The sequence below is a fragment of the Microtus ochrogaster genome, chromosome 6 (assembly GCF_000317375.1).
Source record: "Microtus ochrogaster isolate Prairie Vole_2 chromosome 6, MicOch1.0, whole genome shotgun sequence".
Classification (NCBI taxonomy): Eukaryota; Metazoa; Chordata; class Mammalia; order Rodentia; family Cricetidae; genus Microtus; species Microtus ochrogaster.
This window is the reverse complement of record NC_022013.1, coordinates 58,084,887-58,102,867: the sequence shown is the minus strand read 5'-3', so window position 1 is coordinate 58,102,867 and position 17,981 is coordinate 58,084,887. Positions and strand designations below refer to the sequence as shown.

At 44.0% G+C, this 17,981-nt stretch overlaps 1 protein-coding gene across 6 annotated transcripts in view; it reads right to left on the bottom strand.

Annotated features, from left to right (window-relative positions):
• Positions 1-9,226: 9,226 nt before the first annotated feature.
• Positions 9,227-17,981, bottom strand: part of Ldb3 (LIM domain binding 3) — a 58,693-nt gene continuing 49,938 nt past the window's right edge. For all 6 annotated transcript variants that reach the window (XM_013346806.2, XM_026779949.1, XM_026779950.1 and 3 more), the window contains 2 exons: positions 15,685-15,800; positions 9,227-12,283 (listed from right to left, as the gene is read on the bottom strand). In XM_013346806.2, the coding sequence (XP_013202260.1) occupies positions 12,194-12,283; positions 15,685-15,800 (206 nt within the window). In that variant the 3' untranslated portion in view covers positions 9,227-12,193. The remainder of the gene's footprint in view (positions 12,284-15,684; positions 15,801-17,981) is intronic.

Below are 17,981 nucleotides of genomic sequence, written 5' to 3'. Positions count from 1 at the left end.
CCTCTGCCTCCCGAGTGCTGGGATTAAAGGCGTGCGCCACCACCGCCCGGCTCTTTATTTTATTTTTGCAGTGCTGGAAATGAAACCTGGGGCCCAATACGTGGTAAGTTGTTAGTACTCTGAGCCATACCTCAGCCGGCTGCCTGCTGATCCTTACACCTGGTTCATAAAAAGAGCTCAGTGAATGGGAACCAGACTCAACTGGCTTCCTCCTGTGTTTCTGGTGAGCGTAACATTTCCTCTAAGGAAAGGTACAGAATTTGAGACTGAGTTCCAAAGAGAGAGAGGTATTTTAGGGCGAGGCACTAAACCAGTCTGAACCTTGGCTTCCCTGCCTTGTAGGGTTGTAAAGATCCAGTGGGAAAAATAGAAAGTGCCAATCCCTAAACATAAACAAGGAAAATGTACTATAAAATAAAAAGAAATTGTGTCTTGTATTCCCAGCTACTTGGGAGCCTGAGATAAGTGAATTGCATCAGCTTAATTCAAGGCCCACTTGGGCAACAAAGAAAAAAATGTTTTCTTTCCTTTAAAGTCACATCCTGGTTATGAACCTACAAGCCATAGCTACATCTCGTTATTTTAATCATTTGAAGCAACTTGAGGGGACCTAACATCTATGGTTCAGATCGGAGCCACTGCCTGGAGGCGTCTGTAATACCCTTTCTTCCTCCCAACCTCCAGCCTAATATTACATTCGACAGCTCGCTTTTGTTAGCGGTTACCCTTACATTCAACCTGGCCTTCCCAGATGGGAACAAATCAACAGAGGAGGAGAAAGAGAGCCACTTGTTTGGGGGTGGGACTGTGGAGGTGATTCAACCTCTTCTCACTGGGTAATCTGATTTATCCTCTCAATTCCAGGGCATGTCTTGGTCCTGGCTCTGAGAACAACCCTGCCTGAACAAATATGGCCAGTTTCTAACATACATGAGCCAGGAAGCTGGGACCCCAGAATGGGTGGGTTCTTCTTTCTGGTGGCCTTGATCCAGAGTCACTTTTCAAGGGCCCCTCGTTTTGTAAGGCTGACCGATGGTGGAAAGGTTGAGAAAGGGAGCTAGATTGTAATCAGGGGAGTAGGCACTCCTAGGCATGCATTTCTGACCCTTTGCCTCAAGGGATTTCAGGAGAGAAAGACCTGGAAAGCTGTAACTCCAGTCCTTTGCTGCTTCTTCCCTTTCTTATTCAAAATGAATACTTCTGGTGTTTGATTTTCTTTTCTTCCTTCTTCTCGGGGTAGAGTTTGAGGCAGGCTCTCATCCTAGCCCAGGCTAGCCTAACACTTACTCAGTAACCTAGGCTGAGCTTGAACTCAAAGGGATCTTCCTACCTTAGCCTCCCAAGTGCTGGGACTGTTGGCATCAACATTCATACCTAATACTCCATTCTTCAAGACAACCCCACTGAACCCGAACCCCCAGGCTTCCTAGGCCCTTCTCCAATCTTAGCCTACAACTTTTCACCACCAATTCATCTCTCTTGACAACCCCCAGGAAGACACGGTACAGCAGGAGGGGTTTCTGCAGCCGACCTCATGCCAGTTAGAATGATCACCCCCACTTTCCTTCCTTCCGACCCACTGGTTCACAATGGCTCCTCTGGACCCACCCGCCATTGCTTCACTAGAGGGAAAGCTACATGAGTAGTTGCAGGCTCCTTTCCAGAGCCTAGAAACTGCCTGGAAATGGTCTCCATGTCCTTTTATATACGTGTCCCATGGCTTTGAGCTGGAGCCAGATAGAAGGATAGCCAATTTGCACATGGCTGGGTATTCTACAACTTTGTGTAATAAAATGCTTTAGTTTTTGAATAGAATTTGTTTGTTGAAAAAAAAGGAACTGGGTTCTCAGCTAAGCGACAACAATGATGACATTCTTTGTTTTGTGTTTTGTTTCCAAGTCTAATGCCCACCTGTATCTGGAAAAACCAAAAGATATAATCTAGTGGGAAAAAATGAAAATTTTAGGTTTAAGTCTAAATAGCACAACCCCAGCCCATCTACCAAATGTGCTCCAAAGAGTCATTTCTCACAAACTACTTCCTGTGGAAACCAGTGAGAGAATACATAAACAGACAGTCGTTAGTTAGTTCACAGTGCAGGGGTGTTGGGGAAACTCAGAGAAGTAGCCAACACAATGCTATTATGAAGGTAGGCATACAAGAGATGGGGAAAACAGCGGGGGACTTGAAGGCTCTATCAAAAATAATGGGAAGCCCTATCTGGTTGTCACGCAAGTCCACTTTATGGATGTTCAGATCTGTCTTTAGAGGTCCCAATGGGAGATGGTTGGAGGGAGCAAAATGGACATAGATCAGTTGTATCAGCAGAGGAGAGCTGTCAGAAGGCAGGATCCCGGGGATGGAGAGACAACAGATAGGGTCAGGAAGTGCATTTGGCAACCTGGAATAATTACTGTTTGTCGGTAAGAACCACTGTGGAGCAGATAGGAGCTAGGATAACTCCATAATTCTAGTTTCAATGATAAGGTAGTACCTACAGTCCACAGAAAGACCGGATACTCAGGAGAAGCAATTTGGGTGGTAGGATAGGGGCTCAGCCAGCGGCAGGTGCAGAACCCCATTCGGAAGGGATGTGGACAGCAGGGCTATCAGATTTGCTTGAAGGAATGCAGGCCCACTTTTTTTGCTACAGTATGTGTTTAGAAAGATGGCATGGGTAAACTGAGTGGCAGATTAGGAGAACTTAAAGTGCCCCTGCTATCCTTATTTAGTGAGCATTATATTTCTGTGCGTGTGTGTGTGTGCCTGTGCATGTGTGTGTTTCTGGCAGTGGTAGAGATCAAACCTAGGGCATTCATGTGTGTCTGTATCACTCACAGAATGACATTCCCAGCCAAGCCGATCCCAATTTAAAGAGGCTCAAGGTGGGCCTTCAAGATGGCTTACGGGTAAAGTATTTGTCAAGTCTGACAACCAAGTTGCAGCCCCGGAACCCACACACTGGAGGAGAGAATTACACCTACAGATTGCCCTCTGACTCCACCTGTACCACCCTCTCAGAACGAAAAATTAAATAAATGTAATGAAAATGCTTTGTTTTGAGACAGGGACCCACGGGATAGCTCTGACTGACTGGAACTTACTATGTACATCAGGTTGGCCTTGAGCTCACCTCTATGAGCCTGCCTCTGTCTCTAGTCCTAGAAGAAAAAACATGCATCACCTCACCTGATTAAATAAAGGTAATATAAATTTTTTTAAAAAAAGAAGCTCATGGATAAATAGAAATTGATTAAACCACAGAAAAGATAGGCATAGCCAGGCAGTGGTGGCGCACACCTTTAATCCCAGCACTCGGGAGGCAGAGACAGGCGGATCTCTGTGAGTTCGAGGCCAGCCTGGTCTACAGAGCAAATTCCAGGACAGGCTCCAAAGCTACAGAGAAACCCTGTCTTGAAACCACCCCCCCCCCAAAAAAAAAAAGAAAGAAAAGATAGGCATAGAGCCTTGGGAAGGAGTAGATCCAAACCCACCTCTTTGGAGAGTCTTTTCCAGTTTGTATTTCTCAATGCCACTTGGCTTTGTCCTCTCCTACTGAAGATGTTCTTGGACTCTAGCATAACCACTAACAAGACAAGAGGCAATCTCTGTGTGAGTTCCAGTTTTAACATAATCTCGGGGGAAAGATTCTGGCTTTCCTGCCTCAGTTCAAAAACCTGTTCCTCGGATCAGCCGATGTGCTGGGAAAAAGGCGAAGAAAACATACACAGCCATTCCTCCATCCTGTGGAACAAGTGCACATGGGTAGGCAGCAGTGGGACATCCAGGTAAGGCAGGGTGGCAAAGCCCAGACGTGTGCACCTGAGACTCCCAGAGAGGCACAAGACAGAAGATGTAGGTGTTGAATGGCTCAGACAAGTAGTTGACGAAATTAATGGCAGGCTGTATCCCTGCAACCTAAGTCAAGAGATGAACTCGTAACCCTTATTCTCAGATAATCCTCCCGTTGCATTTTATAGACGTGCGACCAGGATCATACAATGGAGTTCTCAGTTACAAAATCAGTGGTTCTTAAAAAGAAAGCAAATCTCAGAACAGTGCATGTAGTGTGATTGCAGTGAAGTCAAAGGAAAGGTGTCCGTGTGTGGGGGTGTGTAGACAGCACAGGTCTGGGCTTCCCAGACATCATACCCACACAGCTCGCCGTCTCCCCAGGGTTTGGCCGACAGCATTCCACATAAGAGTTTCTTCACATTCTTCTAGAGCTGCTTCAACTCTGAACACTGTTTCCAAGTGAAATGTTTTAGAGGAAAAGTAAAACTCTAGCTTTTATCAGAATTCAGGTTCTTTCTCCTATTGTCAATCATGTATTCCCTCCCTTTGCAATCAGCAGATGGTTTTGTTTTTCTTCAGTGTAGCCAAGGCCCACCGTGCCTTCCCTCCTCCCTTCCCCGACATATGTTCTCAAGCCCTAAGTCCTCAGAATTCCAATTACTCCCCTTAAGTTCTTTACTGTTCTTTTTCCTTCTGGCTGGCCTCCACCTCCAAACTTTGGTATGGTTTATTTCTTTTCATCTTTCAAATGTCACCTCAGCAAAATAGTCCTTCCCAACCACTCAATCAAAGCAGCTTATGGGCTGGCAAGACGGCTCAGCAAGTGAAGATGTTAACTGTACAAGCCTAATTAATGTTGATCTGAGTTCGTTCCCTGGAACCTGAGTAGAAAGTTGGATGGGATGGGTGCATCCGGAATTTCAGCGCTCCTTTGAGATGTCAGCCAGAGACAGGGTGGTTTTTCAGAGGCTCTCAAGCCTAGGGTAGCCTTTAAGCTGAGATTGTACTTTTGTTTCCTGGCCATCCAGACCCAAATAACCAAATAGAAACTGTATTAATTACAACACTGGCCAATGGCTCAGGCATATTCCTAGCTATCTCTTACATCTTAAATTAATCCATTTCTATTAATCTATGTATCATCACAAGGCTGTGGCTTACTGGTAATGCTCTGGCAAGTTTCTCCTTTGGTGGCTACATGGCATCTCCTTGACTCTGCCTATTCTCTCTCTCTCTCTCTCTCTCTCTCTCTCTCTCTCTCTCTCTCTCTCTCTCTGTTCGAATTTCCCACTTGGCTTTACTCTGCTAAGCCATTGGTCAAAACAGCTTTATTCATCAACCAATGAAAGCAACCCAGAAGGACATCTCACCTCAGTAGTCAAGGACGACAGGATAACCTTGAGCTTCTGATCCTCCTACCTTCACCCCCTGAGCACTGAGATTATAGGCAAATGTCACCATACTCTCCACGTTGCTACAGATGGAGCCCAGGGCTTCATCTATGACAGACAAACACTCAACCATCATCTACGGACATCCCCAATCCCTTCAATACAGTTTTTACTCAGGGTATTTTCAGCTTATGATGAGTTTACTGGGACATAAACAATCATACATCAAGGAGCCATCTATTGCCCGGGTCATATGAATGATTTAAATGGGAGTGAAACCTGAGAAGAAACACTGGATTCTGGACCTGTCCCTAGAAAGACTCAAAGCAGTATTTTACATCGGCTTTCCAACTCCGAGTTACACATTCCTTGAAAAACATGGAGCCCAATGCTCAGCTTATTTCAGCTAGAACTCTTTCTCCACGTCTTGTCCTTACCATGAATTCATGTAAATTCAGCCTCTCGCCATTGTTATCCTATAGAACAGCTTTAAAATACCAAATATTTCTTCCTCTTACAGTTAACCCAACACACATCGCTTTCTGGTTTGGCTGATTCCAACTGCCTGGAGTTTAAGTTCCTCGAAAGTAGATTGTCTGTGGAATTCACAGTCATGATCTCGCTGTCCAGACCTCTTGACCTCTGGTGAGCACTCAGTGAATTGTTGCTTTATCCAAAATGCGTTTTGGGGATGGCTTCCATTCATCTCAGAGTGCTTCCTCTGAGAGGAACATCCTTCTATCAGCCTGCCTTGGCCTCCTGTGGGCTGCCTGGGGGACAGCAGAGCAGACAACACACAGGAAAACTGGGTTGGTGGGAAGGACACTAATGCATATGCAATATAACAGTAGAAGGGAACACTGGGTGGAAAGGTTTAAGAGGAGATGGGGGACACAGCCAAGGGGAGAGGAGGGGAAGGGAAGATCAACCCAAATGAATATGTATGAAAATGCCATAAGGAAACCCACTTTATAAGCTAACTAAAACAACAAAACCATAAACATACACCCCGAGTTGCTCAAGACCACTGAGGGTCAGCTGGGTGGTTTGTTTGTTTTGTTTTTGAAACAAGGTCTCACTAGCTTTGGCTAACCTAGAACTCAAAATACAGACCATGCTGGCCTCTAACTCACAGAGACTTGTTGGCCTCTGACTCATAAATGCTGGGATTAAAGAGGAGCACCACCACTCCAGACCATGGTGGTTTTATAGCATTTTGGAGGTAGGAACTGGGGCTCTGTACCAGGTCCCTTTTGGGTCTCCTCATCTGGAGACAGGTGAGGATCCTTTGGGAGGGGTCCCTTTTCATAGGGAGGTGTCACCACCAGAAAAGAGCAAATATCTGCTTAGTGATTGAGGAGGCAAAAGAACAAACTTATTTGTTTGTGAGATGGGGTCTTGCTATAGAACCCTGACTTGTCTGAAATTCACTATGTAGACCAGGCTGGCCTTGAACTTCCAGCCTGGTCTTGCTTCTGCCTTCCAAGTGCTGGAATTGCAGGTGAGAAATGCCATACGTAGCTCAGGACAAATGCTTTTTATTTTGCCTCCAACAGCCAGTCAAGGATAGAAATTTTGATGCAGGCTCATGATGCCGAATTCTGATTTCTGTGGTTCGTGTTTTTGAATTATTTGTTATATCATTTATTCTCACAGCTAGTTCTCCCAGAAGGCTGTGTGTGTGGAGTGGGTGGAAAATGTGGAAAATGAATAAGAGTGAAGAAAATGCAGCAGGGTCGATGGCTTCGGTGTTGGCAGTAATGACTAATACTACATTTTGGTGAAAATTTTGAATTCCAATTTCTTCAGAATTTTTGTTTTGCTTTTTGGGACAGGGTTTCTCTATGTAACAGTTCTGGCTGTCCTGGAACTCACTTTGTAGACCAGGCTGGCCTCAAACTCAGAAATCCACCTGTCTTTGTCTCCCAAGTGCTGGGATCAAAGGCATGCGCCCCCACCACCCGGTTTCTTCAAAAGGTTTTACATTTGGGTTCCAAAATAGCTCCGTGGCCAAAGTGTTATTGTCTTTTTCAGATCTATAAACTGCTGAAAAGAGTCTCTCCCAGTGTCACTAAAAGTGTGTAAAATGGCCCTGACCTGCCGGGCGGTGGTGGCGCACGCCTTTAATCCCAGCACTCGGGAGGCAGAGGCAGGCGGATCTCTGTGAGTTCGAGACCAGCCTGGTCTACAGAGCTAGTTCCAGGACAGGCTCCAAAGCCACAGAGAAACCCTGTCTTGAAAAACCAAAAAAAAAAAAAAAAAAAAAAAAAAAAATGGCCCTAACCTAAGCCCAGGTCTCAGCATGTCAAAGTCCATCCTTATTCCATGGCTTCTGGCTGATTCTGCAACAGGTCCCTTCCCGAACCTCCAGACTTTAGTCTCACCTTTAGAAGGTCCCTGGATGACCTCTTAGTCACCTCCAAATTTAAATCCTATGATTTCATGAGATTTTTCTTTATTGTTTATTTAAATATTTGCTGTCACTTCATATTGCTATCACTACTAAAGTGGTACGTTTGTTTGTTTGCTTGCTTGCCTGTTTTGAGATAAGGTTTCACTGTGTAGTCCTGGGTGACCTTAAACTCCTGCCTCTACCTGCTGAGTCCTTGGATGGTTTGTAAGGTGCTAGATTCAAGCCTTGGGGCTTTGTCCATGCTCAGTATTTTTTTCTTCGAGAAAGGGTTTCTCTGTAACTTTGAAGCCTGTCCTGGAACTAGTTCTTGTAGACCAGGCTGGCCTCAGACTCACAGAAATCTGCCTATCTCTGACTCCTGAGTGCTGGGATTAAAGGCATGCGCCACCACTGCCGGCTTGGTATTATTTTTTCTTAATGAGTGGCATTAAGTGAAGAGATTTTCCTCTGAATTTACATGGGGGAAAAAAAGGAAATGAAAGGAATAGAGCAACTTTTCTGTATTTGAAGCTATGTGGAGCAAAATAAAAATGAATCTGTGGGGTTGGAGAGATGGCTTGGTGGTTAAGAGCTTGCAAGACTGTTGCAGAGTACCTGAGTTTGGTCCCCAGCACCCATCTCAGGCAGTTCACAACTTCCTACAGCTCCAGAGAAATCCAGTACCTTCTTCTAGACTCTTCAGGCACCTATACACACATGCCTATACATACACAGACACACACATATACATATAGTTAAAAAGTAATAAAAATAAATCTTAACATTGGAGCTGGAGGGATGTCTCAGTGGTTAAGATCACCTGATGCTCTCGCAGAGGACCATGGTGGTTCAAGTTCCAGCACCCACACAGTGGCTCACAACCATCAGTAACTCCAGTTCAAAGGGATCCAATACCCTCCTCTGGCCTCCAAAGATACCAGGTACACAAAGTGGTGAGCAGACATACATGCAAGCAAAACACTCATACACATAAAATAAAATTAAATATAAATTTTAAAAATATATAAATGTGCAAATAAACAAGCAAGTCTGGGCTATTGAGATGGCTCAGTGGGTAGTGACACCTGCTTTGAACATGATAACCCGAGTCTATACTCAGAGCCCACACTATGGAAGGAGACCTCTGAATGTTGTCCTCTGACATGTGCTCTTACACAGCCACTAAAAAGAACAAAATGAAATAACAATCTAAAATCAAACAAACAACCTGATCATAGAGTCCGGAGTACCAGAGGCGAAGGCTGTATTGTGAGAACCACATATGAAATATTGGGTCACCAAGTAACTAAAAGCACCTTTCCAAAAATGCAAGCCGAGCCTGGCGGTGGTGGCACACGCCTTTAATCCCAGCACTCGGGAGGCAGAGGCAGGCGGATCTCTGTGAGTTCGAGACCAGCCTGGTCTACAGAGCTAGTTCCAGGACAGGCTCCAAAGCCACAGAGAAACCCTGTCTTGAAAACCCAAAATAAATAAATAAAACAAAAATGCAAGTCGAGGCCTGTTCCTCTGCTTATTAGTTCCTTTCCCATAGAAAACATGTGTGCTATTCATACAACTTTGCATAAATAAAATTGCTGTGTTGCTGTTGCACAACAGACCGAGTAAACAGAGTTTCTTATTCCCAGGACTCTTTTGTCTTAGACTTTTATTTGTGGCCATTTAGATGTCAGCTACTTTTTTTTTTAAATTACAAATGAAAGAACTTTACACAGAATAAAAATTAGTATTTGTGTATCTTTTTCTGAATTTTATTTTGCTAAAAAGAATCTACACAAACCCCCCTCCCCCAAAAAAGAAAGAAAAAAAAGAAGAGAAACAAAAGCATGCAAAATAGTTTTGTGCACACCTCTAACACGTTATATTCCACCTCAAAAAACTTACCAAAAAGAAAGGAAAAACACCCAAAGCAAGAGTCCTTGGGTTGAGAAGTTCACATTGCAAAGACTAGTTTGGTAACACAAACACTGCCAATACAAGTCATTCTACTGCAAAAGGAGAGTGCGTGTGAGTACATTAGATTAATGCCAACAATAAGAAGACAAGACAAACTGTACTTCTCCTGCGAGCCAGTAAAAACCGTTTGCTGTCACAGGAAAGCCTTGGTGTTAACCTGAACGCCACACAGCCTTAGCCTTAACACTGTGCAGGCTCATCCAGTGCACCATTCTTGAAACTAGCTCCTTGCCCACCACCTTTAAATTGGTTTTTGGCAGTGTTGGAAAACGAAGCTAGAGCATCCCGAGTACTAGGAAAATTCTGATTACATCTAACCTCCAAAATGTTTTGGTTTTGAAAAATAAGAGTCCTTCAAAAATATACATGAGCTATTAAATATTTTTAAAACAACTATTTAATATAGAATAATAGTGATGCTTTCCTTTGGGGTATTTTACTTTTCTTCTTAAAGATCCTACAGAAAATGATAAATTACAGAAGAACAGTGTCTGTGCACATGTATTAAAAAAAAACCTTGAAAAAGAGATTTGGAAAACATAACGTTAGAAATTTTTATTTTCCTTCCTCAAAACTAGTTTCAGACCATTTAATAGATACTTTTTTTTGAGCCGGGCAGTAGTGGTGCACACCTTTAATCCCAGCACTTGGAGGCAGAGGCAGGGGGATCTCTGTGAGTTTGGGGCCAGCTTGGTCTACAAAAGCTAATTCCAGGACAGCTAGAACTGTTATACAGAGAAACCCTGTCTCAAAAACAAAACAAAAAAAACCTAAGATACTTTTTCAAAAAAAAAAAATCAGCTGCTTTAGAACCTTTCTGTTTGGTCAGCAAGCTCCTTGTCCCTGTGTATCTGTACTTTCCAAACATATCAGACTGTGCACAGGTACTGTTCTGTATCTCTGAACAAATCTCCAGGCTGTCCCAGCCGAATTTACCCAGCCTGAGGCTTTGAGTCAAAAGTAAAGAAGGGCCGCTTGGTAGGAGCCCAGTTCTAACCATCCTCCATGCTGCCCGGAGGGGACTGGTGATTCCTGACTTAGAAAAACCATGGGCAATCTAGGCTCTGTCTGACACCCTTCAGTAGGACGACCTCCTGAAAGCCTTAGTCCTCAAAAGAAAGAAGAGTTTGAATGCAGTCTCATAAAGCATTTCAAACGTGCAAAGAGAAAAATCCCAAACAGGAGTAAAGAGAGAGGGCAGTGAGCCTGTAGAGTGCCGGAACACTGTGCTCCAGTGAGAAACACACGTACACACACAGCCTGCGTCAATGTCGTTTCCAATGAACCTCCTTCCTAACAGCACTTCCTAGAAAGAAAAGTGACGGTACCATCTCCAACCCAGAAAGGAGCCACTTTCTCTACTTCTATCTAGCCCTACGTATCTGTAAAGGACTCTGAAGGCCAGGTCTAGTTCAAAGCTATTTCCAAAATACCGGCCCAAATGGCAAGTGTATCTTTTCCCCTCCTTGCAGCAGTCAGCGCGATTATGCAATTGGTGTGCTGCATTTAAAGGAACAAGTGAAGAGCACGGTGCAGCCCTGAAGGTGGGCATCCCGCAGCCCATGCTGAGTTTGGCAGAAAGCAAGCTACTCTTCCGGAGCACAGCTGGGCATGAGAGCATGCTCTGCTACCCTGTGTTTGGCGCCATCTCTCTTTTCTTTCCGCTAAGCTTGTTTGAGGATAGGGCTGTGGAAGATGTATTTTACCCCCACTCACAACATGAGCAGTCATGGGTGGGGGTGAAATACATGCATGGGACATTCATGCTCAGGACCCTCTTCAAGCCAAACAGAGGCTAAATCCTACCCAGAGTCCTTTGCAAACCTCTTCTGACACACTGTAAAGCAAAACTGGAAAACCCACGTTCACTTCCCCATGACAATTCAGAAGGAGCAAAGCTTCCCAAGGGACGTTAGATGTTTCAGACTGAAGGGGGGGGGGGAGATGCAAAGAGAGTCCATCTTTTCTCGGTTGCCTGTGGCATGAGCCACAGACCTTTCCGGAACCTCTTCATTTTCCCAGTGGTGGCCCGACATCGCTTCAGGTTTCTGGGCTTCCGGTACATGTTTCAGTTTCTTCGACATCTGAAGTCTGATGCGCAGAGGAAGCTCTGTGGTGCTGAAGGAACGACTCTTCCTTTTTTGGTGAGGAAGGCCCAATGGGTCTCAGCTAAGGAGCGCTCAGTGCCGGCTCTAAAAATAACCCCACAGCAAATACTGTTTGGCACATCTTTGTGTTTGCCAAGGAGCCCTGCAGAACTCCGCGGCGTGTTTTGGATTCTCCGTAACTGCCCTGAGCCCTGTCCCTGCACTGATGACAGCGATGGCTGGGGACGTGTATCATTTTTGAACATTGCTTTTTTTGTTTTTCAGTTTTGATTCCCTGGAATCCTTTCCCAAAAGGCTGAAGTGCGGTTCCAGCTGAGGATTAGTTACTACCTGGTTTTAGAATCTTCTTTTGGCTTCTGGTCTGAACTACGCAAATACACAATCTGTGTGTACCAGAAAAGACTAAAATTAGACTTCAAAAGGCTCAATCATTCCTTTCGTCCCCCTTTTCCCCCAGAAGAAAGATCTTTGACTCCTTCATTGTCGGCAGCAAGAGCAGCCAGGGCCCGGCCCGCAGCAGCCACTCTGGGCCCCTACACGTTGACAGCATGCGCATGCTTCTTGCACAGTGGTTTGTCTTTCTTGGAGTAGAATGGCTGCCCCTCCAGATTCACATGGCAGACCTGGGAAGGAAGACAGAGCCGTGTGAGATGGGATCTTGAAGCGGAGAAGATGTGAGCAAAAGATTTCAGACTAGCATAACATGGCAGACATGCTCCTAATCCCAGCTCTTAGGAGGCTGATGCAGAAGGATCCTGAGTTCAAGAACTAAATTGGGCTATATAGGGAGATCCTATGGGGGAAAAGGTCACCCTTTTAGGGACTGGAGAGATGGCTTATTGGTTATAGACACTAGCTGTTCTTCCAGAGGTCCTGAGTTCAATTCCCAGCATCCACATGGTGGCTCACAACCATCTATAATAGGATCTGATGACCTCTTCTGGAGTGCTGGTGTACCTGCATAGTACTCATACATAAAATATAAATAAATAAAAATTTAAAAAATATCACCCTTTCAGAAAAATGCACTGTTGCACCTAACTAGGAGAACAAACAGCCTGTTTTTCTCCACCCTGCTACAAAGTCTTAATGACTGAACGGAATATGTAGGTTGATCCATATAACATGAAGACTTCCAGGGGGTTGAGGAAGGAGCCAGTTGCTTGACCATCATGCATGAAGCCCTGGCTTTGATCCCCAGAACCACACGAGCCAGGCTTAATGAGCTTGCCTAAAATCCTAATGGTAGGGATGTGGTAGAGAAGGGTCCAAAGTTCAAGGGCATTTTAGCTGCTCGGAACTCTGTCTTTAAACATAAATAAATACCCAAATAAGATAAAGACTTCTGAAAACCATGAACTTAAATTCATTAAATCTAGTGGAATAGAGATTATATGTGATAAAACAAACAAAAAAAAAGTCTAATTCATGTTATCCTGAGGGGAGCCGATGAAGTCCTGAGTCAATGTATATTGCTGACATGAGCAGAGACGAGTAAAGGGCTCCAATGGCTCAGACCAATAGGAATAGCAAAGACTTCTCCTGATCAGGCTCAGGGAAATGACAAAGCGTTCCTCTGGTCTGTCTGCAGATGTTGGCTGTGGTGGTTTGAATGAAAATGGCCCTGTAGGCCCATAGGGAATGACATCATTAGGAGGTGTGGCCTTGATGGAGTAGGTGTAGCCTTGTTGGAGGAAGTGTGTGTGTGTGTGTGTGTGTGTGTGTGTGTGTGTGTGTGGAGAGGGTGGGAGTGGGGATGAGGGGGGGTTGGGGGTTGAGGTTTTAGATGCTCAAGCCAGGCCCAGTGGCTCCCTCTCTTTTCCTGGTGCCTGCTGATCCAGATGTAAAGCTCTCAGCTACCTCTTCAGCATCTTGTCTGCCTGTGTGCTGCCATACTTCCTGCCACAAGGAGACAATTACAGACTGAACTGCTGCCACTCCAATTAAATATTTTCCTTTATGAGAATGGCAGTGGTCATGGTGTCTCTTCACAGCACTAGAAACCCTAACTAAGACGTTGACCATATGTAGGAAGTGTGGACAACAGCTTCCTTCTCCTGGATGCTATAGCCTGAGGCTGTTCCCCTATAGCTATTAGCTAAACCTGCCCTCTTGTTTATCTGTATGTGATAACCTGGCCTCCCTGTTTCAGATGTATAAAATAAACTCAGTGTCCAAGCTGCTGCTGGAGCCCCTCCATCAGAGAACATGACCCACCCAATCCCAGCTTTTCTGTACAAGAGAGAGAGAGAGACAGACAGAGACAGAGACAGAGACAGAGACAGAGAGAGAGAGCGTGCCACTGTAACAACAGAAGCAAAGACTAGAATTTTGTAACTAGCCAGGGAATGAAAAGATGGGTAGCAATCAGAGATAGGAGAGAGTGTGGCTGTCTGTTAGTACTTTGAGTTTTGATTTCTGTCCTGCTGAACTATGAGAGGATATGTTTCCTTTTTTCTTTGTTTGTTTTTTGTTTTTTTTTGAGACAGGGTTTCTCTGTGTAGCTTTGGAGCCTGTCCTGGCACTAGCTCTTGTAGACCAGGCTGGCCTCGAACTCAGCCTGCTTTTGCCTCCCGAGTACTGAGATTCAAGGCGTGCGCCACCAACGCACAACTGAGAGGATATATTTCTGCAGTGTCTGGTATTATACCCTAGGAAACTAATACACATTGAACATAATGTACCCCATAAATAGTGGAGGCAAAGGAGTAAGGTACAGAATTCAAAATATATGGCAGTAAACTTGATGACTATTGTTCTCCATCCTAAATTCGTAAAAGATTATTCAGGCTTAAATAGCACAAATATCTATCTATCTATCTATCTATCTATCTATCTATCTATCTATCTATCTATCTATCTATCTATCTATCTACTATTGACAGGGCTTCCTATATCCAAAGTTGGCCTTAACTTCACTGTGTTACAAGGTTAACCTTGAACTTCTGGTCCTCCTGCCTCCATCTCCCAAGTGCTGAGATTATATCTGTACGCTACCATAGTTGGTTTATATGAAGCTTGAGATTGAACCCAGGGCTTCACTGTACCAACTGAACTAAATCCCCAGCCCCTAAACAGCACAGCCATATCATACATACTCCAAATTCACCTTGAGAAACTCTGGTTCTTAAAATACCAATAGTTTATCCATTTTCCTAAATAAAGTTCAGTCAGTTAGACTGACAATATAGAGATTTATTAGGGATGAGCATTTCCTGTTTCCAACTCAAATCCGAGTAGGGGCAGCACAGTTTCACAATCTCATCTCAGCTGAAAGCCATGTACAGGGAAGGCCAGTCTCTCAGACAGATGCCCTGCTGATTCAGCTCACTGCACAGTTACTCGTTAATCTCAGGCTTATCTGCTGGCCGCTGTCTATCAAAAACAGGACCACTTAGGAAATGAAAGTGATACTCATCCTGCTTTCTAAAGGTCCGACCAAGAGAAACCTTATCTCAGCCTTTCAGAGACGTAGTCAATAAGCTGAGGACTGGGGTTCATGGTAAAGCCTTCATACTGCTTCATAACCAAGGCAGCACAGAACCTGGGGAAGCCACTGCTTCTCTAGGCCATCGTTTGCTGCCCTCAACTATGCTGGTAAAACAATAAACTGGTTCTCCAAATCCTAGGGTACTTTGCTGCTACTGCTCTGTAAATAATCCAAGGTAATGCAGATTCCTTAAACATTTATCTATTTGTGTATTTTACCTATAAGTGCTCTATCTGTATGTACACCTGCATGACAGAAGAAGACATCAGATCCCATTATAGATGTCAGATACCATGTGGTTTTTGGGACTTGAATTTAAGACCTCTGAAAGAGCAGCCAGTGCTCTCAACCACTGAGCCATTTCTCCAGTCTGTAACACAGCTTTCTCTAACCGTGACATATCAAGACAGGGCACTGGCAATCTTTAAGTACCATTATGGTACCAGAATGTCACAGCTGTATCTTTGTGTGTCAAGGGGTTGGCCAACCAGACTGTACTTTGTCCCTTCTACCCGCTGCAGGCTAGAAACGTACCGCACAGATGAAGCAGGTGTCATGCCAGGTGTGCCCCAGGGCTTCGATAAACTTGTCGCCAGCTTCCACAGGAAAGTCACATCCGTGGCACTTGGTGCTGAACAGATTGATGTAGTCTGAAATAAACATTAAAGTGAGGCAGGCCCAAAGAACAGTTGGCAACATGGACCCCAGACCAGGACAGCCCCACGTCAGTGAGCTGGGGGAGTGGGCTTTGACATCTCACATAGTACTCCAATTATATGATTGATTTTATTTTTCACTCTATTGGTAATTTGTCCCAATGTTGCATTGACTCAAACTTAGATTTAATAACCACCTCGTGCTGGTCTTGTCTGGAATTGTTATGAACTTCCTTGGGAGTGATTGCTTCTTTTCTCTCTCTCTCGCTCCTCTGATAGCCCAAACAGGTCAATCCCCAAAAGGAAATTAAAAATCAATATTCCAAAAAAAATTAAATAAATAAATAAAAATAAAAATCAATATTCCTCATTGCCCAGCCACTGGGCTTATTTTGGAAGAATGAGGGTCTTTTTTTTTTCTTCCAGATTTTATTTTATTTTTAGTTTTGTGTGTATACAGGAGTCCAGGTGTCTACAGAGTTCAGAAAACATTGTTGGATTCTATTGAGCTGAAGTTACATGCTTTTCAAGCAACCACGTGAGTGGTAGGAACAACGTGGACACTCTGAGCAGTAATGTGCTCTTTTCTTCCCTCTCTTGTTTTTTGTTTTGTTTCTCTCTCCCATCGCCTGGTTTTTTCCTCTCCTTTTGCCCCTCTATCTTCCACACTGGATGACATAAAAAGGCCCTTAGTAGGTGTGGCCCTTGATGATGGACTTCCCAGCCTTCAGAAGCAGGAGCCAAATGCCTTTCTGTTTGCTGTAAATCCCCCTGCCTCAGACATTTGATTACACTAAACAAGATGGACCAAGACAGATGGCATTCCTTACAAGAACCTTAACATCAAGAATCATACCTTACTTTTCTTTGTACTTCCGACACAACACCTAGTCAATGGTCAGTATTCAACAGAGCCATAAACCAGCATATCAATGAATTTACCGAATAACAAGTAAATCAGTAAATGAATGAATGAATCTGATCTTCACAATGTCTCTCAGAGACTGACTTTTTTTAATTTTTGGTCTTATTTTGTGGATGAAGAAATTGAGACTCAAAGAAATAACGACCAGAGTCTGACACTTGAGGCCTCATAAAGTCTTACGCTCCTTTCTCAGAGCATAGCAATTCTACCATACTACTGTAGACATTTTCTAGATTTTTCTAGAAGAGTTCAAATCCCTTTAAAAACTTCATTTCTCCCTGCATTCCCCAGCTCCCCAAATGTATTTGTCTCTCCACAGCTCCACCACGGTTAGCCTCTTCCTGGGTTCTGTTCATCTCCTGGATGGTATGTCTATTCATTGACTTAGACCACACACTGAGAGGCAGTATGCCATCAGGGTTATAAACATGGAGTGTGAAAAAAGAAAAAGCTAGTTCAAAGTCCAGTTCTATTAAGGAATTCGTTAAACCTGGGACAGCGTCACAGGACTGTAGCCTTCCCAACTATAAAACTATAGCACCAAACTCATGGGATTATTACTATTGACCAGATTAAGAAATGTATGAAGTATTTGGCATAAACATTAACTGTTGGCTCTTATTTTAGAAGACTTCATAAATGGTTAAAGGAGGAAGAGGACCTGTTTATCATCCATATTTCCATCCATCATCCTTGAATGCCCATCACGTTAATGGCTTTGCTTAAAATTCCTTTTAATATTTATTTGTTTTATGTATAATGATGTTTTGTTTGTATGTACATCTATACACCAGGAGAGGGCATTGAATCCCAAACACAGCTGTGAGCAACCATATGGGTGCTGGGAATTGAACTCAGGACCTCTGGAAGTGCAGCCAGTGCTCTTAATCACTGAGCCATCTCTCCAGCCCAAGATTTTTAAAAATTCATTGTTACTATTATTAGTGTGCATGATTTGTGTCATGGCGTACGTGTGCAGGTCGGAGGACCACTCTGTGAGGTTGGTTCTCTCCTACTTTATGTGGATTACAGGAATAAAATTCAGGCAGCCAAGCTTTCCTAGTAAGCACCTTCACCCACTGAGCTAAAATTCAGGCAGCCAAGCTTTCCTAGTAAGCACCTTCACCCACTGAGCAATTTTGCTGGCCCTTGGTTAAGGTTTTTGAGCATAGAGATCTCACAGAAACTGATATAGACTACACAGTCAATATATAGCATGTTTTATGGTTAAAAGATGAACAGAAAAAAAA